Source organism: Carassius auratus, chromosome 48 (genome assembly GCF_003368295.1).
Source record: "Carassius auratus strain Wakin chromosome 48, ASM336829v1, whole genome shotgun sequence".
In the NCBI taxonomy this organism is placed as follows: domain Eukaryota; kingdom Metazoa; phylum Chordata; class Actinopteri; order Cypriniformes; family Cyprinidae; genus Carassius; species Carassius auratus.
The window spans coordinates 7749658-7772150 of NC_039290.1; the positions used below are offsets into that span (position 1 = coordinate 7749658).

Sequence of the window (22493 nt, forward strand, 5' to 3'; positions counted from 1 at the left end):
ATAGTTCTGAAATTAGTTAAACCAGTGGTTTCAAACCCTCTAGGAACATGGTTGAGAACCACTCAAGGCTCCAAATTTAGGCTACTAATTGTATTGGGTCTAGATTGATTTATGCAGAATGACTGAGATTGGCCAAACTGAAATTGCTCAATTTGTTAAATTTCAGCTGAAGTTAATATTTTTGAAAAGGTAGATTTTGCTGTTCCGTGCTTAGCTTATAAAATGACACACGGCGACGTCCTAATTAAACATAATTAATCAAAATGAGTTATTGCCCACCCTGCCAGGGCCGGTGCCCACAAGCCTTGGCGTCTTCACCGCTAACGTTGCTGTAGTCCAGTTGTTTTCAAATGTAATAATAGACTTGAAAAAAACAAAAAACAAAACAATAAAAAAACAAATCAGTTTTCTTCAAATCTGTGTTTCAGCTCCAGTACTGGAGAAGAGCATGTTGGCAGGCTGGAAGAGAAGTTCACTGCCTGTCATTAGGCCCAGTGGGTTGAGCGGTTGTGAAGCTGCTCTCTCTCTCTCTCTCTCTCTCTCTCTGAGCATCTTGTCTAAATGATTAATGTTGGGAGTTTGGGAGGCAGAGGAAGGCATATATGTAAGGTTATGTTTTAAGAATACAAAGTACAGTATTGCCTAATTCAAAAAGTATGTTGTTGGTTGCAATGCAATTTCCCATTGCCAACCAACTAAGTTGCTAACAGGTTAGCAACTATGGTTTTGGGAAATGCACCCCAGGGAGATTTAATTAGATTTTAAGCAACCACTTTGCAGTTTCAAAATGCATGTTTTTTCACCTGATATGACCAAATTACTATAGAAGTAGCAAGATCTAGAAATATATACATATTTCACATTGCAGCTCTTTCTTGTTCACACTTGAGTCTACATGAATAGGTCAAATCAAATCAAAACATTATCAAAGCAAGAATTCTGACATTGACTTAATATTGTGACAGTAAATTAATTCTGTTTTGTTGCTTTATTCATTTGTCAGTCAAAACATCATAAATTCAGTATACTTTCAGTATCAACAGGAAAACAGAACTTTGTGTAAAGTCATACTCAGAGTAGAGCATAGTCAGTAAGAGAACAAATCTTTGGAATTCAACATGGTTTGAATATTTTAAGATTTCTGGCCATTATAATCAAAAACATTCCAAGTTAAAAGTTTCAGCACATTCTGTGGGAAAAATAACATATAATTCTGAGAGCAATAAAAATATGTTGTTACAAAACATGAGGGGATGTTAATGACGATTCAAAGTCTTGAAAGCCCTTTTTAAATTTTATTTTCTGTGCCGAAGAGATTGTACAAGTGAGCCTGCATCCAAGCGCAATAAATCTTGGTGCTTTGCAAATATATTCCTACAGCAGTTAATGCACAGTGGAAACTAGCTTTGATTTACCATGTACTAGCTGATAACATGAGCAGTTTAGAGCAAATATAGCTATTGAAATTTCATTTTCATATAAATCGTTATCTAAGGGAAATAAATCTTCAATTTCCTTAAATATAAGTCATGTCAGAGAGTTATAATGGGTGGAAAAACTGGTCAGTGACAGAACATGCACATATTTTGTGAAGAATTTGTATTTCAGTTATCGAAGAGAATTCAGTCATTGATGTGAATCATGCTTTAGTGATATTTTAGTGCTGACAGCTGGATTCTGAAAGCAGAAGATCCTGATTGTGGACTTCCTGTTTAACCAATGGCTCTCCGCACACTTCATACCAGACATTGATGTTCTCTCATAGTGGTACTGGAATTTTAATGGCACTGGGGAATCCACTGTGCTGCCACTAATCACAAAGGGCTGGTTACCCGTTTCCAGGTAGGAGTAAGAGGACTTTGCCATTGACTTTTCTTTGTGAACTTTCTTATACTTCATACAATGGTTTTGGAACCAGATTTTAATCTGGCACTCAGTGAGCTTCAGCAAGGCAGCCATTTCAAGCCTCCAGTTGTGGCACAGGTAAGCGCTGAAGTGAAACTCCTTCTCCAGCTCGAGCAGCTGGGACGAGGTGAATGCTGCATATGCCCGTTCACTGTTGGAACAGCTGCTATCCTGTACTTCACCACTGCTGTACCTGGAATCAACTGGAAAACATTCAGATATATAGAAGTGTCAAAATACACCAGGTCTAAGATCTGTCAAACATAGACTGATGCTCAGGTTTAGAGTATTAACCATGTTGTACAGCATAACGTCAGAGTGAATTTCTCTGATGCCTATGCCTACAGTATGTAGCTGCAAGTTTAAAGTGATAAATCAGTGTATTGAGAATCCAGCACACTGTCTGTGGGCAGACCACTGTTGGTAGACTAATCACTAAGTTAATTATCCATTTCATATGATTTCTTCTGTGGTTTGTTTACTAATGATTTTTGTGTGTATTTTTTTTCGCCCGTTGCCCTCCTTATCAACAAAAGTTCTTATTTTGTTCCTTCTCTAGTGTGAATGTATGAATTTGACTTAGGCTAAAACAAGTGACGCAGTCTTATGTGTGACCCAGAAAAGCATAGCCTCAGACGATATAAAAATTTCACTGTAGATTTTTTTTATATTATTATTATTATTCCGTTCCTTAGTAAAAGTTTAAACTTAATCAAGTTCACAGAACAACTGGCTGTATCTAAAAAATATTACTTTTCTTAGAAGTTCTCTTCTTTTTTCCTTGTATGCAGTTTATGCATTTTTAACTTGAAAAGGACATATTTTCACACAGTAGAAGTACTGTTAGATAGCATAACAAAATCCCTAAACTTAAAATATATATGTTGTAATTGTGTTTTCGTCAATGAGCATAGTCATATTTGCCCCATTTTGTGTTTATTATAGCCATGTGTCCACATTCACATTGGTATACTGGACTGATAAAAATATTTGAACTAATTACCTTAACCGAACACAGTGAAACTTTTGTTTTAGAATTGTTGCATGCATTTTGTGGAAATGAACAGTCTTTATTAGTCAAGAGTGAAATGTTGCCTGTAATTAGGGGTTCATTTTCTATGTAAGAAGGAAGGAAAACACTAATAATTGATTAATAACTGTAGTTCTCAATGACGTCTGTCATTGACATCAGTGTCTAAGTGACAAATCACATTAACATGAAACCAAATCTGACACAGCTGTTATTCATTACTACTAAAGATTAAGTGGGTATTTCTTAGCAATACAACACAAAATATCTCATTTACTCCATGAACGAGTTCTCTCACCTAATTCCATGATGTTAATGGAGCTGAAGTTTATAGGTGTATGTGTTTCTCTCATCCAAGGCTACTTTGGTGGAAAGCAGGAAGTTGACTGCTTGCACCCTTCATCTCTTTCCTTTGCATTCGCCTGGTCCAATGAGTTCGTCGTTTCATTCGTGGACTGGTTGACACCAGCAGAGAATGAATAGGAGGTTGAGAGAGTTTTTGAAAGTTCCACATATGGCCTTCATAATGTTTTGATGAATTTTCTTCAGCATGTTGTCTCCATGCAGAACTGCTCTCCTGCAGAGCACAAGGGGACAAATGTTGCTCAATAGAACAAACATGAGATTTATTGCAACACGTCTTGTTCAAGTAAGCATAATAAGAAATTTGTGAAACGAATTATTGTGCATCTCTACCCGCCCTGACCACTCCGGTTGGATAATCGATCACACAAGGTGTAGGAAAGACATCAAAGTACACTCACTGCCGTCTTTAATTGTTTCCCAACAGAGGTAAACAATGTAGTCACGTGATGGCCTCCTCCAATAGCCTAGCGCACTCGCTGTTTGAGTTGTAAAGTGCTAGAAAGCAACCAAACGAGGATTCCGTTTTCCTCCGCACTCTTCGACTATTTTGCGATTTCGAACGATTATCCTGTGGACAGACGAACAGCCACGAGCAGGACGCAATACATTACCCTGTTACCTTGCTGACAGAGTTGAGAGAGCGTGAGGTGGGAGGGAGAAAGAGACCCATTTGGACAGAAAAACGACATGCATGTCTGGGATCGCATCTCCTTAGTTTTGCTACAATGGATTGAAGAATACGGACTTCATTTCCGTGATAACGTTTTATAATACAATGTTTGAAACTCTGACTGGTAGACCTCTTGTGGTAGGTATTTAAAAAAAAATCGATTTTTTTTGGATTATGGTTAAATAATTCTTCCTGTTACGCTTTACATGTGTGGCAACAGCTCCATACGTGCATTAACTTTTTAAATTACATATTTAAAGAAAATCTTATTAATCTTTCGCTAACAACCATGTATAGATGTTTTAACAATGCCTTTTTATTAATAAACAATTTAAGTAACATACATTGTCTTTATCGTCATGTTTTGTAAAAAGGATAACAAAGTTTCTGCGCGTTGAAAGAAATAGCCACACACGTCGATGTCCAATACTACTGACGTTTCTAAACCATTTCCGGCGCGTTTTGAGATTTCTGCTCATTTTTACCTGGCGAAAAAGACCTGAAGAGAATCAATGGGTGTGGTCAAACAAAGGGATTTTCACTGTCAGTGCTGTATAGCTACTGTCAATGCATGTCAAAAAATAATCTTAGTGAAATTATTTTCTTCTTAGTGAAATTCGTTTATTTTTCCAGTTAAAGCTGCAGTAGGTAACTTTTGTAAAAATGTATTTTTTTACATATTTGTTAAACCTGTGCTTATGTCATGACAGTTAAATATGAGACCTCCCAGTGGTCTTATTGCCATTTGCAAAAATACATCGCTCTCAGTAAGAAACAACCAATCAGAGTTGCGGTCCTAACTTTTTTTATGCTCAAAATTTACAAAATGTAGCTATATAATAAGCGAGTACACCATGAATTCATTTTCCAACCCGTGTTTGTAGCCTGTCCTGAATCACTAGGGTACACCTAGAATAAGTGTTTATATTCTGACTATTTTAGATTGCTTCGGGGGTACCGCGGCGGAGTAACCCAGTAGCCTACCTTTGTGATTCTTCATAGACATAAACAGAGAGAAGTAGTTCCGGCTACAATGTTCTTCCGCAGAAAGCAAGTAGTTCTGTTTATTAGTAATTTTAATTAATAACATATTGATCTCAAAACCTTTCTACTCGCATTAGAAATTAGCATTTGTCCTCTGACGTCATAAAGCTCAGCTGGTAGAGGCAAGATGTTCATGACTACAGAACATTATTTAGCGCTCAACTTGTCAGGATCACTGTTTGTCCCAGACACCTAGACACAGTGGGATTCGTTTTTATCCAGTTGCTAAATAAAAAGCCTTCTTGCCGAAAACATAATATGTAAACCAGTCACGCTTAAAAAAGTTAGTTTCCCAGTCTGAAATGAACATAAAAGACATCACCCCTTCCGCTGTGGACGGCAGTTGTCTCGCACTAGTGATTAATTGTGCACAAGGACTAAAAACCAAGGACTAGTCCCTTTTCATTTACTCTCCACAGTGTCTTGTTTGAGTATTTACTCAGACACTCAGTACTATCAATAACATGTCTAACGAATTTTCGAAGACAAAGATGATGGCCTCAACCATTCACTTTCTTTTTCTTGCAAGGATTTTTTTTCTTCTTCTTCAGTGAATGTTAATAATAAATAGCCTACACAGCTCTCATTAAGTTTCTGAGACAATAAAGGGCCTGCCAATATTGCCAGGTATGTTTTTGAAAAATGGTCATCTCAGTCCTCGCACATATTAAGATTGTGCTTTGGACTGCATTAAAACAATGACGTGTAACATGACAGCAGTTTAAAAACCTTGCATTTAATTTCGAATGGTTTAACTAGTCAAATCATAACCATACTGTTTATTTAAGAAGAATATCAAGGAGCCATGGGGCTATACTCCGCTTGTAAAGCTAAAATCAATCTTTTTCTAAAAACGATTTGTTATTTTGAGTTCAGTGAATTGCTGTCACAACTCTTGTCAAATAGAAGCATTCACTATGCATATTACAAGTCCGGCTTCTGCCGAGCTGCAGCGCTATTAACATGAAAGATTACAGCGCCCGAGTGTGCAAGGAACGCAAGTGTACTCATTCCATAACCACATATGAATTAGTGCTACTTAAACAATTTCGATGCATATTTTTTATTTTATTTCTATTCATATTTGAAAGTGGTGGTGGAAGCTATAGGGGAATTTATTATTAATTTCCAGGTTTTATGTCCCCCTTGCACCTCAAACTCTTCCCTTATTGTTTGAAAGTCGCCTGTGATCTTGGGAATTTTCTAATTAAAGTAAGTTTGTTCCCTTGTCTCATGCCGCTGGGTCCATTCACTAAATCTGAAAAGGAATCTTTGATGTAGTGGCTCAGCAAGACCATAACTCAGCGCCTCCGCCGGTACACTACAATTCTCAGTGAACTCTGTTTGAACCACGTTGCTGGCAATAAATCATTTTTCTTTCTCTCACAAAAGCGCGCCGGTCGCTCTGGGTGTCAACCCTTTTATAATTCCTCCCTACCTTCTGCGCTCTTGTGGTTGCTGACACAAACAGCTGAATAAAACATCGATAATAACATCGCTTTAACCATTTCATGCAAAAACAGACTCTCTTAAGAGAATAAAAAATGCAATGAGGAAAATGTTGGAAATAAACAAATTAATGGAATGCACAAAGGGTCGGTACATACAGCTGTCTGTTGCTTTCTCTACCACTGCAACACTTGAAGACATAACCTAACATTTTGGAGGGAAAAAAAAAGATTTAAAAACTTTTAACAAATATAGACATTGTGTCAATGGTTCGCTCTCTCTTTCTTTTTTTCTTTCTTTGGTATGAAGGATAGCCTATGTCCATATCCAAATCTATAAGCAGACATTTTGCATTTCATAAAATCATCTTTTCATTGCAACGGATTAATTTCTTTAATAAACAGTAGTAGTAGCCTAATGGATTTTTATGCATATAGGACAGATAAGAGAGTAAATCCAGGAAAGGATTTTAATGAACTGAGGATGTTGTTGATATAACGATGCATAAAAATGGGCTTGTCTCTGAAGAGCAAAGACTAGATTTATATCTTCGGTGCTATAAACAATCGGAACCTAAATAAAACGACTGAAATTTAGAGAGATGAAATGATTTCGACCTAGTGTCGACTGTATATTGTTTACATTGTTTTACTTTAAGGTGCAACATTGTCATGAAATCATGAATCCAGTCCACTATTTAACATTTATTATATTAGGAAACCTGAAATGTGAATACAATTCACACGTGGTACAGTTTCTATAAAGTTGTCAGGTTGACTTCATAACTTCCTGGCACCTGTGCCACATTAAGTATACCTATGTATTCTGTACATTCAAGAGAGATAAAAACTAAAAAACAAAATGATACGACCTGCTGCTTAGTATTTCTAGGACACTTATTTGCATTTATGTTGAAATGCGTAGTTTCATATTTTGTTTCTAAAGTTTCAATTTTTTATATACGAATGATTGTCTAAAAGTTATTGGACTTTTCTTTTTGTTCCCTATAAGATAACCCGATCTCATGAGTTGGAAGTTGTCCGATTTTGAAAAGATAGTTTTATTTCTAACGTTTTCATTGCGATTTATCAAAACATTAGCTAATTATTTTGTAAAAGTCATTGCACTTCTTTGTCCCTCTCAAGCCACAGTTGTCCGATTTTGCAAGGATTTAAAAGACATACTAGAAATCTTCTATGCCATTAGAACATGCATATTTGCATATATTGGACGTTTGTACAAAAAAACGTTAATCTACGAATGCTATTTCTCTTCAGAAAAGATGGCATTAATCATTGCGGCGCAGCAGCGTGTCTAGTGACCTCCTCATGACCGCATATGTTTAGACACATTGCAGACACCCCGGAGGACTGGACAAAAGCCTCAATACACAATTGTACATCTATACCGTGACACTGGGAACTTCTCAGTTGCAGAAAGAGAGTCTTTCTTTTAGACTTCAAGGGTATACATGAACCAGTTTGACCAGTGAAAACAACGCACTGAGTTTAGTACACTTTATTTATTGTTTGTTTGTCTGTTAACCTGTACAAACTGGTGAGCTTTAAAAAAGCGTTTGCTTTGGATACGTGCCATGGGACCTGTAATGATGTCTGAGATTTAGGACTATAAATGAGGAAAGTCTCTGACGTGTGTCCTTTTGCTCTTACATTAATTTATCTATCTCATTAGTGGCATTTATAAACGTTAACTTGAGATGTAAGTATGGAAAACTGAGATAGAACAAGAGAGATATAGAGAAATGGAGATGCATCCATATGGCGACCATTCTCAGTTTTGCATTCTTAACACACTGCCCCAGTTCAAGTATACGTCCAATTCTTCATTGTAATGAGACTTTATAGACAGAGACTGGGTAAGAGTCTGCAGGTTAATTCGATAAAAACAGGTTACGCATTGTAGCTTCAATCTGTAACTAAAATCATGAACTTTTAGAGATAATGGATGTTCTATTCAGAAAGTGACTCTCAACTTGAACAGATCACAAGATCGCTCATCTCTTTCATCATACACTTATCTGTCTTGCCTTCAATAATCCACAAACACAATATATGTATATTTGTCGTATGGTCTCTCGGTATCATATTATTTAAAATCATCTAAATTCTGAATAAAAAAACAAATTTCAAGCAAAAATAAATTTTTCAAGCAATGACTATTTTTAAACCAGCGAGCAGGTTGTTCTTCGTTAAGTTGAATTTGCGCGGTAGCCAGATCCACAGATGAACTAACTAACTTTCACCAGTAGCTTCAGTATATTCTAATTCATCTCCACAGCACAAACATCGTGCAGGAATACTGCAAACTGAATATATATGTATGTTTACTTGGTAACACCGTCTTTTGTGTTAACGTTAATTTATTTAATTAGTCTTTGCATGTCGTATAAATAGGCATAAATGTATAGGTTACTGATAATGAAGACACATATAGGACTCCTAAAGTGCAATCATGCAATTTTTAAGTTTAGTTGTAATTCTGCGTTTGTCCTGCAGGCGACTAATGTCTTTTCACGATGGAAGTGCTCCAATTTCTCCAGAACACTGGTCGTTCTACGACGATTTGCATGCTACTACAGTGTTTTGGGGAAATAGCCCATAATTCTAAGATGATTCATAAGATCGTTTTACGATGTATTTAACATGTTTTACACTTAATCAGAAGTTGAGGCATTTTCTCAGCTAGCACACAAACTTTATGGGCTCGCTAATATATTTCTAGTTCCCACAATGCTTTGCCTGTGACTGGATTAGGAGTGTTGTTTAATGTGTTTTTGTGATAAATATATATATATAATTTCTCTTGAGTGAACAAATCTTGATGTTGTAGCAGCCCAGGCAAAAAATGATAACACATTTGAAAGTGACTGAGCTATTTCTACCTTTTGATGGTGTTTTTTCACTTTTCAAATATTTCGTTCCATCATCATCATCATCATCATTTATTATTATTAGAGTTTTTTCAAGTATTTGTTTTAAAATACATTTTGCTATTCTCTGTTGTGTGTCCTCTTTCTCGGTGTGCTTTAGTTCGGGTGGCCATTAAGCATTGCATTTGGGGTCATACTGAGTGTAAAGGTTAAAGGGCAAGATATCAGAACAAAGATTATGGAGATCGTTGAGCGCAATGCACACATTTCTTCACTCATGCTCCGCATTTTGCATAAAATGTGAAAAAAAAACACGAAAAGTGCAAAAGGCATGGTTAGACTCTAACATGGAATACTTATCTCTAGAACAAGAGCTGTATTTATGTATTTCATGTGTCGAGCAGGTATTCAGTGTTAGAACTGCCACATTTCTGGAAAATAACATGGTGACCCCCGATTCAACTACACAGCTCAGTTTACACAGAGGACCTCGTAAGAATGCTAAGAGCACATCTTTCATCAATAACTTAATTGCTTTGAGAAGTCACTTATCTTACAAAAAGAACTGACAAACATGCATTTTAGAATAAAAAGGCAAAACAACAATGCATTCAGTACTTCAATTAACCAGAACAACATTGGTCCCATCTTATAATACAAATGTATTTTTCTTTTCTTTTTTTATGAAGGATGTATAGTAAAACGTGGCTGGTCATATTTCATTGATATAAGAAATACTGTACAAGAAAAGCACCATGATTATGTAAACATATGGGCAAGTCAAAAGATTTGTTCAAATATAAAAAGTGGTGCGCTGTAAAAACTTATTCCAATTCAAACAGATGACTAGTTTTTAACTTCTTCAATATTAAATAATGAATATATGAAGACTATATTTCTTAAACATTGAATTCGCGACCACACCTATGTTTAACTAAATGAATGCGATTCTGTTAAGCGCTTGGTGCGTGTCTGCAGACAGGTGATGATCTTCTTGCTCTTACTGCTTGTCTGTTCCTCCTCTTCTTCCTACAAGGGCAGGTTCAAAAGCCTAAGCACAACAGTTTTTGTGCAGCGTAGCACTCACTACTTGTATTGCAGGGCAAACCCTCAATAATTTTTTTGATTTATGGACGCATACAAAGAAGCGTACCCTACACCTCGGTTCACAGGGCCGTGGCCATAATTGTATCCCTGCACTGTGTCCTTCTATGATTTTTATGACTAGCTAACAAGTATGTTATTATAGGTTAACCACAGCCAGATCGCATCTGGTATAATGCTGACATTAACTGAATTATATTATAATTATAATTACTGAAATATTTACTGAATTCTTATATTGACACATTTATATTATATATAAATATATATATATAGACACACACGCACACACACACTCAAACACACATGGCATATGTACAAATAATAATCACTCTAAATGATTATAAATAATAAATAAATAATGTATTGCCCTTTAAATTAAATTAAAAATTAAATTAAATATTTGTTTCTGACAACAAATTAACTGTAGACATTTTCACTTTTCCAGTTGGCCTTTTGTAAGGTCACAGATAGTGATTTAAAAGTTGTAGCCTATTTAAATTTATTTTATAACAAACGACATGCTGGTTTTGGAAACGGTCATCATTAAATAATGTACGACATAAGCGAAGACGAGAGGGTTATTTGTAACTGCATTGGATAGCAGGGCCTAGTGAAACTTGTGATCAATTATGAGGTATGGAGAAAGCCTACTGTATTTGCAACTATCGTTTATTTTTTTAAATAGCATCGTCAAATATTGTGTAAAACTCTAATAATACTGTTGTAATAACAAAGCATTTAGAAAAGTTAGGATATTTTGAATTATTTGTACTTGTCACCTAATTAGACTACATCTTTATTAGCAAAATAAAATAATATTATAAGCACTGCAGCACAGAGAGCTAAAATAATGTGCCAGAAGATATAATTTAATTTTCAACAAATACGGTTGAAATTAAATAATTACATATTAAATAATTAATATGTTCTAAGGAGCCAACACTCATTGAAAAAAGAAAAAGGTTTATTGAAGTAAAACATAATTTTTAATACGACAGAATCAACATAAATTCGGTTAAACCCATAATAGTTATTTTTTAAATAAATATTTATACAGGTGAAAATTAAACTTGTATGAAACAAGTTGACAAGTTGTACACCTGCGATGACTTCATACATGTATTTCCTGTCTCCTAAACAATACAGTTTGTTTAGTTTATGAATGAAAATATTAGTTTCAAGTTAAACATGATTTTTTTTCTAGCCTTTTTTAAATGATTATTGTTATTATTATAATTATTTTTATTTTATTTTTTGTTAACAGAAAAACTGCGTTACATCTGCCGTGGAATGTCAGAAATACATCAAACAATGTCATTCATTCCGCATTATATAGCAGCGCTCCCCTATGAGAAAAGCATTCTCAAAAATGTCACTGCTGTTCGTTTCACCAAAACAAAATTTAATGTGTTTTTAAAAGCTGTCATACCTGTTTGACTGACACAAAACCTGCAATTGAAATATTTAACACTCGGAACAAAAATCTGTTTGTACACATGGATACAAATATTTCGGCCACTTTTGTTAGATATTTTGTTTTATAACAATATGCCTATTTTGCCTTAATTGAAAATAAAATTAAAAATGTTAAAAAAAAAAAAATTATTTCAATCATTCCATTTAGATGACGGTAGAAGCATTGATTTGAGACTAACAGCTCGAAAATGCATGTCCCCTTAAGAAAAAGTTACAAGGTCGCAGGCTACAGAAGAGCCTTGTCCCAGAGTTCACCGATCTCGCATACGGTGCAAAGCAACAAAAGAGAAACACATTCAGATGTCCTTCTTCTATTGCCACATCAATAAAACCCAAAACCCACAATGAAAGCAAGAGCACCGGTGGAACCCCAGGAAGCCTGTGAGGGTGCACACAGAAGGTACACGTTGAGAGAGCCAGTGGGGTCAAGGGGTGGGAGAGGTCGGCCGACCCGGCTGAAACGAAACTAATGGGACAGAAAATGTGTCCCTAAATTGAACCCTACTTTTCTTAGTTGTCACAAACTTCAATAAAGTACCTTTTCAGCCTCGCAACATGGAGGCGACAGCATCTCGAAAGAGACAGCCGGGATGCTACGATTTAGGCGTGCACATTCATTTTTCTCTGCTGTTCAGTCACATAATGGTCCCTGAATGCAGTTCTGCACTTACTCTTTTCAAGTGCCTTTCCAAAGTCATGGTCAGGCTGAGACGATGGCCAGTGCCTTTCTTCTCATTTACGTTTGGACAAACTATCCGCTGAAACATATTTTGCAGTGACGCTTTTGTGCACTATAGCTATTAAGTGCCTGTACAACTTTATACATTAGAAGTACAATTGACTATTGCTCCCGGACTTGATTGATGCTCTAAAATGACTCACTCCTTTGTGCTTCTCAGCCCCCCACTTAGCAAGCCGTTGTGTAATCTTCATTCAAGTCAGGCCGATTTTTCAATTAATCAAACACATTCCTTATTTTCTGTACATGTTTTTCTTTTCTCCAGAACTGATATCAATAGAGACGTTAAGTGTTTTAATATTTAAATTTTAATATATTCTTGTGCATTTAGAAAAATACAAAAACGTCACAATGAAATGTAAACTAATTTGCATATGGGAGCGCTCTGTGAAGCATTGTAAACTAGCAAGGCCACAGCGTGCAGATTTTGGTCTTGTGTGTCTAGCTAGTCTCTGCTTTGGCTATGACGTTGCTTCGAACAGGTTCAAGCGCCACTTTTTAAAAATAACACACAAAGAGGAGTGGCCTGAATCAGAACTTTCAAAAAGCGAGGTAGTACGATTATATTTCACCATAAGCAGATTGATTCTTTAAAAACATGTACATGGACTGACCGATTTCACAGCCATTTTCTCTCTTTACACACTTATTCCATAACAAGTATTTTCGCAATAGTGTTTAGTAACGGTTATTTTGTAATAAAACTTGTCATAAGCTACTATATTTCGACGGAATATATCAAGATAAATTAACATACATTTAAATACCAACGAATTTCTCATTATTTTTACATTTAAACTCAGCAAAACTAGGATTATTTAATACATATTTATTTTAAGTCCATAAAATGTTAGATATAGTTTCATGATCTGAATATCTTCCAGATTTTTTTTCTGTTCAGTTTGTCAAAATAAAATGAATTGCTTTAATTTGTACCCCAACTTGATAACGCTTGAAATCAAAAGTGAAAAAATATAAGCAATGCAGGACAGTTCTGAATAGCCTAGTGGAATGAATTTTTAGAGACATTTCAGCTATGTTGAAAACATTAATGAATTACAAGCCATCCTGTGGAGTGAAAAGCGATAAGTTCCCTTAGCCTACTAAAAAAGGCCCGAATTATGTGCCATGTTAAAAGAATAGGTGTGAAAGTGATGGGTACACAGCCCATGCTAACCCATACACAACCTGACTGAAAAATGAGAGACTGAGTTATAGATATTAGAGATAGTAGCTATACGGCAGAAATAAAATGGCTAATTATTGTTTTGCAAGTATGAATGCTGCAGCCCCACTCGACACCATGTACATTTTTAAATGCACTGATTTTTACACAGTTTTTTTTTTTGGGGGGGGGGGCCTATAATTGCATATTCAACAGACTAATGCAAGTTCCCCGACTAATACATCCCCCCTTAAAAATTACAGAGGAATCTTTTCGCTATTTATGTGCGGAAATTAAGTCTACATTTTATATTAATAAAAGCCACTCAAGTCTAGGTAAAACTAATAGACACTTACGTTTTATTGACCAATATAATTAGCACAAATACACTAAACTGGTTTTATTGCATCTCACAACAATCCGCTGTTAATAGCCTAAACACAACGCCATCACAACAAAAACTAAATGATAATTTAAAGTCTTAACCTTTCCATACGACAGATAACCCAACAGCATGATTTACATTTAAAGAAAACAAGACGTTTTAAGATCCTTTTTTTTCTATCGATACCCACGATAGTGTTTTTCATTTACAGTACAAAAAAAGAATGAAAAAAAGAAGAAGAAAAAAAAACTACCAGCTCTCTCAAGTGAGAAATAAATAGATTTGTTGTGCACTTCACCTTGGCAGCTGGGCAAAGAAAGGCCCACAAATAGCATTCGAGTAAAATGTGAATAACCTGCATCGCCCAAATAATGTCTCTTTAAAAAAAAAATCAGTTCTAGATAAATTAAACCCTGTTTCGCGTAGAAAATAATCCATAGGTATTCGCAATAATCCATGCCATATAACATGCATTTTATATAACTGTGGACTTAAAGGAACCCCCTTTACGCACAAGATACCTACGAAAACAAAATATATTATATTTTATAAATAATCAGTCATTTGATCTTCCCTTCTCTCCACTCCTCGAAATAGTTCTCTTATAACCTTGTAATATCCTCGCCACGCTCGCTTCCGGAGAGGTCCTCGGAGGCTGACATGGTGTTAGTGGTGGAAGCTGCCGCCACAACGCCAGCCGCTGAGCTTGTGTTGGACCCGGAGGAAATGCCCGTGGAGGAAGAGGATCTGACTTTGGTGTTTGGAAGCCTATGGTCTTTTTTCCACTTCATCCTGCGGTTCTGAAACCAAATTTTGATTTGCCTCTCCGAGAGGACCAAGGAATGAGCAATCTCGATACGTCTTCGCCGTGTTAAGTACCGATTATAGTGGAATTCCTTCTCCAATTCTAAGACTTGCTGGCGAGTGTAAGCAGTTCTAGACCGCTTGGGTTCCGCTCCATTGTAACTAGAGTTCACTGGAAAGAGGAGAAGCAAAGGGAAAGGAAGAAAGAACAGAACAGAATAGAAAAGAAAAGAAAAAGCAGCGAGGGAAGGATAGGGTAAACAAGCGTGTCTTTCATTGAGAAATGGTGGCGACAGAGGAAATGAGGGTGGGCTAAAATATCTAAAAGTTAGCTTTCTATAATAAGGCAAAAATCACATTGGACTCAGCACTGAATTATTAATGCAACATTATAAAGCTTAGTTTTTCTCCGGTCCCAGATCTCCCTCACTCTCTCGCACACTCATAACAAGAGAAGCCACATGGTGATACGACTGCCCAGAGTATACCTCGGCTATAAAATTTATGGTGGGTGTAATTACCAATGCCTAGTCGTAAATCCGCCTCAATTGTGCCATTTCAAAGGCTTCTATCCTATCGTAGCAGAGGCTGGCCAGGGGATGAGTGTAAAAAGGAGTGAGGCAGACGGAGAGAGAGAGTTAGGATGAGGGGCGAGCTTTATAGTGCTTAAGAGAAATACACTCAAGTTGCCTACCGGTGCTGACGTGAATTTTCTTCATCCAGGGGTACACTACGGGTTGTTTGGCAGAAGCTGAGCTGTTGGGATGCTCCGGGGTGGCTTGATTGCAGGCGGACGATGCAGCCGGAGGGGTGGCAGGAGACAGGGGTAACGGTGGGGGCTCACATGAGGCAGATTGCCCTTTTCCGAGCAGGTGCCCCGCGTGAGGCAGTCCATGTCCTCTTTGAGTATCAGGCTCAGGGATGCTTGCACAGTTATACTGACGCTCCTGGTAGCTTGCCCGCGGAGGGTATAACTCCTGGTGGTGATGCTGGTAGCCACTGTCCCTTGCACGGCTGTAATATTCGGGGCTGTGTTCGGGAATGTAGCTATTTTGCGAATATTCCTCGCAAGGAGGAAATTTCGGATCGATGTAGTTAGAGTCCATCAAATACGAGCTCATGATCATTAATTTCTGGAGTGGAAAATAATTTTTCTAGCTTTGTCGTTTTTCTGCTCCATAAAGCCCTCCTACTAGCGAGCAACCCTGTAAAGTTACTTTTACCACGTGATACGATGGCCCAATGGCATGGGGCGATGTAGTCCCCGGATAAGGAACCACGGCTTTCGCAAATATACCTTCAATTTTCCGCCATTGTCCGCGAAGTCTTAGAGTCTCTCTATCCATCTCTCTCTCTCTCTCCCTCTCTCTCTCTCTCTCTCGCACTCCCCCCTCTCTCGCTCTCTCACACACTCATACACAATGGCCAAATCTTCTCAGATCATGCCACAGCACCTAGGGATGTTTCTCAGTTAACTTGTGCATGTGCTGTTACCAAAAATATTTTCGCTAATTACACTGTTAAAAATAAATTAATAAAAAACAATCTATCACATTTAAGCTTCAGTAACGGATCAAATATAGCCTACTACAATACGGTTAATAATTTTAGCCTACTACAATATCCAGTGCTATTTTACCATGCTTTTTTATTACAGCAAGTTACTCAACATGCAGGCAAACAAATATTTTAGTATTAACATTTTAACTTACCTCTAACCAGTCTGTGCCAGTGCAAAGCAAATTTCCTTGGTAATTGGCACATATGTCTTTATTCCTATTATTTATAGAAGCTAGTCTACAGTTAATATTAGAACCAAATAGCCTAACAATACGTTAGATATTATGCTTATACAGTTTAAGTATACGATTCGTCGACTTTAGACAAAATATGGAGATTGAAAAATATTTGGTGTTTAATTAAGGTATGACAGCTTTAAAACAACCGTTTACAGCGACGGCATACATCATATTTCCGCTTTTATGTCTTGCACAAGTTAAGCTAAGAAAGTTTATGTCTTCATGTAGTAGGTCTGTTCATTCAAACTCATCTGCTTATTGTAGTAAGCACACGAGACTTCCATGCAAAGTCACGTGCTTCTCTAATCGAGACGAATACAAACCCAACTTGGCTATCGTGGATTTTACATCGCCCATGTATTCCTGTAGAGACGTACTTGCGATTTTCATGTTTTGGACACAAATTCGGTTCTACAGGGTACATATAGACGACTACTGACAGGCCTTTCTTCGACTGAAAGTTAAAAAAAAAGAACTCAACGTAGCTATGAAATAAGTCAAGTTAGACTATGAAAAATTTCAACATCTCGAATAGGGTTAAAACATTATGTGGAGAGGATTCTGTTTGGCATCTAAAATATATTTGGTCAGAATTAATCGGTCTAGGGTCAGAACTAGTAGGCCTACAATATTTTTTAAGTAATATTTATTTGTCATAACATAAAAAAAATAAACGCAATAATTACTATTTTAATTGCTTTTTTTTTTTGCTTAATGTAATGTATTTTTCGTGTTTTTTTTTCAATAGCTTGAAAAAGAATATCGCAATAAGACCCAACAATTAGGAGTGAGACCAACAACAACTTTTTTAAAAGACTGATTTGGAAATGCTTTTATTTATTTAGAATCATATTTATTTATTTATTTAGCCTATATTGTTTGTTTGTTTATACAATTTATTAGCCTTTTCACTTGAATCTCATGTACTCATCAAACACATTGTTCCATTAAAAAAAATGTTCACGTTACAAAATAATTTCCTTACAAAAATATTTATTCGTTTAAATGTGTTTTGACGATTTGTGCCTTTTTTTCTGATAATTTCCACATCACGTTTCAAAACCCCAATGGGTTGAGTAAATAAAATGTAGAACATAAAAGAAACAGTGCCTGGATGAAATAAAACGATAAATAATTTTACTATCAAATTCTACTAAATCTCGAAATCGTAGCACCCACTTGAATATTCCGTCTCAAACATGTTGTGGACAAAGCGGACACGTGACAGCACTGATGAAAAATAAGTTTCTTTTGTTCCTTGGGGTTTATTGTGCACGTTATTACCATATGACCGCCCGATAACCTGCAAAACCCTGCCCTGCAATTCTCTCTCCAGTTTAGAAACAGGAACAGATACGAAACAAATAAGGAAATACAGCCAGCAAAGAAAATTATAAAAACAGTAAAGAAATTAAACTTTTTAGAAACAATATAGGCTATATGTAAGCAACAAATCTTCAATCAATTTTCAAATCCAGTTTTCAACTAAGCAGAGAAAAATAAGAAATTATTTTTTTAAAAATTCCCTAAAATCGAAACCAAACAAACAGACAGCACATAACTCTTTAACAAATTAAATGCTCGGAAACAGCCATTTTGCCTTAACTCAAGTCTTTTATTTTACTTCGAGACCCTACAGATGTTATAGGGATTTTTTTGTCCACCCCCACAGGCCTGAAAACGCCCCCATCCACCCACTCTGCACCGCTCTGGTGTTGCGGACGCATTTTAATATTAGTTAGACAGCCTGACCCGCATTTCACCCCTCGCGTTCGACTCGTTCCAATAGTTCACTGCCAAGGAGTTATTGATGAGAGAAAAGCGATGAATTCCCTCTGCACATAAATGGCCTCAGATCCTGCACCAGCTCAATAACTAGTTATAATGTAGAGACTTCCAAAAGGCTATAACCGCCGGCGAATTTGCTTGATGATTCATTTGTATATAGGCCTAGGTGATCCCCCCAGACATAGACAGACAGATAGATAAAATAAGATTCAGCAGAAAATTCTATAAGTAAAGAAGGTAGGATTTTAGATGGGAGATTTTAGTGTGTACTCTTGAACGAATGACATTTTAGGCCTTTATGATATTCAATGTATGCCCTTTGCAATCATTTTGAATGATTTCATTTTTGGGAGCATATTTCTTTTGCCTTAAATATCGAGTGAATTAAGTGACCAAAGCTGTTCTACAAAAGGTCAAGGCCTTACCTACTTATTATTATTTTTTTCCTTTTGTATCCTTAAGCATTTAAATTTCATATAAATTAAATATATGTTTTGTTGTTCGACTGTTCACTGTGAACATAATACGTCTTTTATTTATTTATTAAGGAAATATTATTTTCTTTATGACTATAAATTAATTTATATTTTTATCAAAATAATTTTAATTAACATTTACCATGCTTAAAACAGAGAGGTTAGTCGGTTTCACATTAAATATTGTATTTATATATTAATGTATGTAATTGTTTATTCAGTTTATTGTAATTTGTATTAAAATATGGCGTTAGATTACACATATATTTTTTCCCCAAATGTGTATATACATTTACTTTTTCTTTTGTGTGTGTGTGTGCATTCTACAAATATATGTAAAGAGAGCTTACTACCACGACAAACAGCTTAAACTACAGCTCCTTTCCACTAAGACATGGGCATATACTGTAGCGGTTCACCGCTATTGTCAGAGAACACTGCCCTCTGTGTTTATACATAGCGAGACAAGATGGGACAAGAATATCGTATTAGACAGAACAAGAAAATAACGGAAAGACTTACCAGTGCAACGCTGAGGTCCTCCTTGCCCTCACGTTCACAATTTCCTTATGCGCTAAAAAGGAAATTTAGAGAATAAAAATAAACAACTTAAATATAATTGTCTTCTCGGGAATGTAAGGATATCCTTTTTAACAATATAAAACGTTTGACAGATTTAAAATAATCGAAATCCTGTGATGGAAATAATGCACTCTTTCAGTGTCCTGGTAAGTATTTAAAGTATTAATTTATCTTAAGTGAATCTTATCCTATTATCTTAATGCAAGATGCTTTTAAGATGCTGGAGTTCCAATTTCGATACTGACATATTTCATGATATATATATATATATATATATATATATATATATATATATATATATATATATCATGAAATATGTCAGTATCGAAATTGGAACTCCACATGTATTGATCTAACAGTTGCATTTGAATTTTTTACTTAAAATGATGTTTTAATGGATTTAGTACAACTTCTCTTTGTCTCTCATTGAGGGTGAACTGTCCAAAGGCATGATCTTTTAAAGTAGGACAAGGCTATGCATTTAGCACAGGTTATTTTAAGAACTATTTCCTTGATGGATGTTATTTTTGCAACAATGTAGGACCTAAAATGATTTCCTACTTGGTCAAGTTAACATGGCAACTCAGAATTTGCTTCAAAAAAGAATGTGGCTCATTTTCTTCTTTCTGGTTTGCAGCCTCAAAGAGTTAAACATTTTTTTTTAAGTATGTAAATATGGGCACACTGGATTCCAGCCTGCCTGTGACTTCACATACAGTGTTGGCCCACTGTTAGTCATTGAGACCAATGACAAAGAATATTTAACCTGAATGTTAATCATAATACTAAAGCAAAGAAAATCATATAAGAGTAATGCAATTAAATAAAGTATGACGATATTATATACACATAGCTTATATACTGTTTTATGTATATAATCAAATGCTACAATTATTCAAACTCAACTCGGGAAAAAAGGTACAAAAAAGGTACTTCTACACACATTATAATTTCAGCCAGATGTAAACTCTTTAGCCATGAAATCTAATCCCTGCATTAAGGTAAATGTATTTGTTATTACATATTAATGTTTCAATGTAGCAAATGCAGCTTGTGTTGCCATGACCAAAAGTATAAGAAAATCTAGATTTTTTTCTTTTCTTTCATTCACCTCATACATCACTGAATGAAGAACATTTTATCCACAAAGAGAACAAAAGGAATTGCTTTCTATATTTTCTATAAAATGCTTGTCCAAACAGGAACTGTCTACAAACAAATTGTGAATTGTTCCAAAATTGAAAGCATTGCCTTAGTTACTCTCCATGCAATGGCATGATTTTCAACTCTTGTCATTTACACATCTTTTTTTTCTTCTAAAGTTATGTAGAGAATGAAACTGCTGCCATTTTCATTGAATGGCTACTTAGATAGTAATCTGGTAGATGACAAAACAATATATTGAACCCACAGTAACCTGAACCGAGAGACGAAAACAGAGGAATATAAAACTATTGCCCCCTATTGGCAGTTAATGTTTTTGACACAATATTCAAAGACTTAAATATATAAAAGAAAAAAATATGCACATACGGGGTTATTAAAAATAGTCAAGGTAAATGTATTATTTAATAAATGCCACAAACAATTCATTTTAATGTATTAAGTGTTTCCATCAATAAAAATAAAAGTGTAAAATAAAGTGTTTATCTTTTTCATATAGTGGACATTCACTCAATGTGTTTCATTAGCAAATGTGGTTGTACCACTGTAGTTGTCACGTGACCTATTTATTTTCTGAATGATTAGCCATTTTCCAAACCCTCACAAAATATGTAAAATGCTTTATAGTTAACATTATATTGATTAAAATTCTAGTCAGTGTACAATAGGGAATATTATCCACCTCAATCAACCTTTGATTGAGTAAAACCTGCACCTAGACAAAAATGGTACCAATGGATATTAGCTATACACATCTGCTTTGATGTGATAAAAACAGCAGTAAGAACAGCTTCTTAATAATAATAAACACTTAATAACTTAATTAACACATACATAATAGCACAACATAATCTGAGAAAATAATCTATGTAAACTAAATAAATATAAATAATAGCAATTTAATTTTTTTACAAGATTATCGAATTACTGGGATGGAATTTCTGATTTCTGACAAATAAAAAATGAAAGACTATTAAATTAATTTTATTAAATCTTTTTCTTTTTAAGCATTGTGTAGCATTCTTGCATATTTTATAAGCAGTCATACTTCACTAAAATAATGATTTACCAGCAATGGATGCTAAATATTGATCATTGAATCTATGTTTTTGTTAGAATATCAAATATGACAGACAGACCTGATTCCTGTATGAGCAAGTAACTTTATCAACTTTAACTTAATACTAACTGAATTTCTATCAAATTCAATATTTTACAAATGACATTTGATATCAGCTAAAATTCCTCCTACTGATTTTAATGAAATGGGAACACACACACACACACACATACACACACACACACAAAGGCGTTTCTTTGAGCCTGGAGGAAAGAACTTTGGCAAGCCATGGAATTTACAACCAGATGCAGCCTTACAAGACAACTACTCAGTGAAACAGGTCTTTACACTCTATTGTTTTTCTATGTTTGGACACCACAAAATGCAAACAGTGAGTGATAAAAGAAACTATGCAAATAATTCTGTGAAATATTTGCAGTTCTGAGTAACTTAGATATTTCTCTCTCTCTCTCTATTTACAGGTACCCTAAGCAATTATCTTAAACCCTTGAGAGTATGAGATTAAAACACCTTACAACTGGAAACAAAAGTTGTTGTTTTTCTTAGGTGCATTGCAAAAAATATTAAATTTCA

General features: G+C 35.4%; 1 protein-coding gene across 2 annotated transcripts; it reads right to left on the reverse strand.

Moving 5' to 3' along the window:
* Nucleotides 1–1842: 1842 nt before the first annotated feature.
* On the reverse strand, nucleotides 1843–19592 carry LOC113065710 (homeobox protein Hox-C4a). Of its 2 annotated transcripts, none has more exons than XM_026237184.1 (4): nucleotides 15725–19590; nucleotides 14836–15202; nucleotides 3234–3512; nucleotides 1843–2108 (listed from the first exon to the last, which is right to left on the reverse strand). In XM_026237184.1, the coding sequence occupies exons 1-3, from the start codon at nucleotides 16155–16157 to the stop codon at nucleotides 3380–3382; spliced, it is 933 nt and encodes a 310-aa protein (XP_026092969.1). In that variant the 5' UTR covers nucleotides 16158–19590; the 3' UTR covers nucleotides 1843–2108; nucleotides 3234–3379. The 2 variants fall into 2 exon arrangements, with proteins under 2 accessions (XP_026092969.1, XP_026092970.1); XM_026237185.1 differs by having other exon boundaries at nucleotides 1967–2098; nucleotides 15725–19592.
* Between the last annotated feature and the right edge of the window lie 2901 nt (nucleotides 19593–22493).

Excerpts from the sequence above, each read along its gene's own strand:
- LOC113065710 (XM_026237184.1), bottom strand. The coding sequence starts at position 16,157 with ATGATCATGAGCTCGTATTTGATGGACTCTAACTACATCGATCCGAAA. Across the intron at positions 15,203-15,724 it reads GAAAATTCACGTCAGCACCG|TGAACTCTAGTTACAATGGA; the intron begins GTAGGCAACTTG and ends TCCTCTTTCCAG. Across the intron at positions 3,513-14,835 it reads CGTGGCGAGGATATTACAAG|GAGAGCAGTTCTGCATGGAG; the intron begins GTTATAAGAGAA and ends TGTGCTCTGCAG.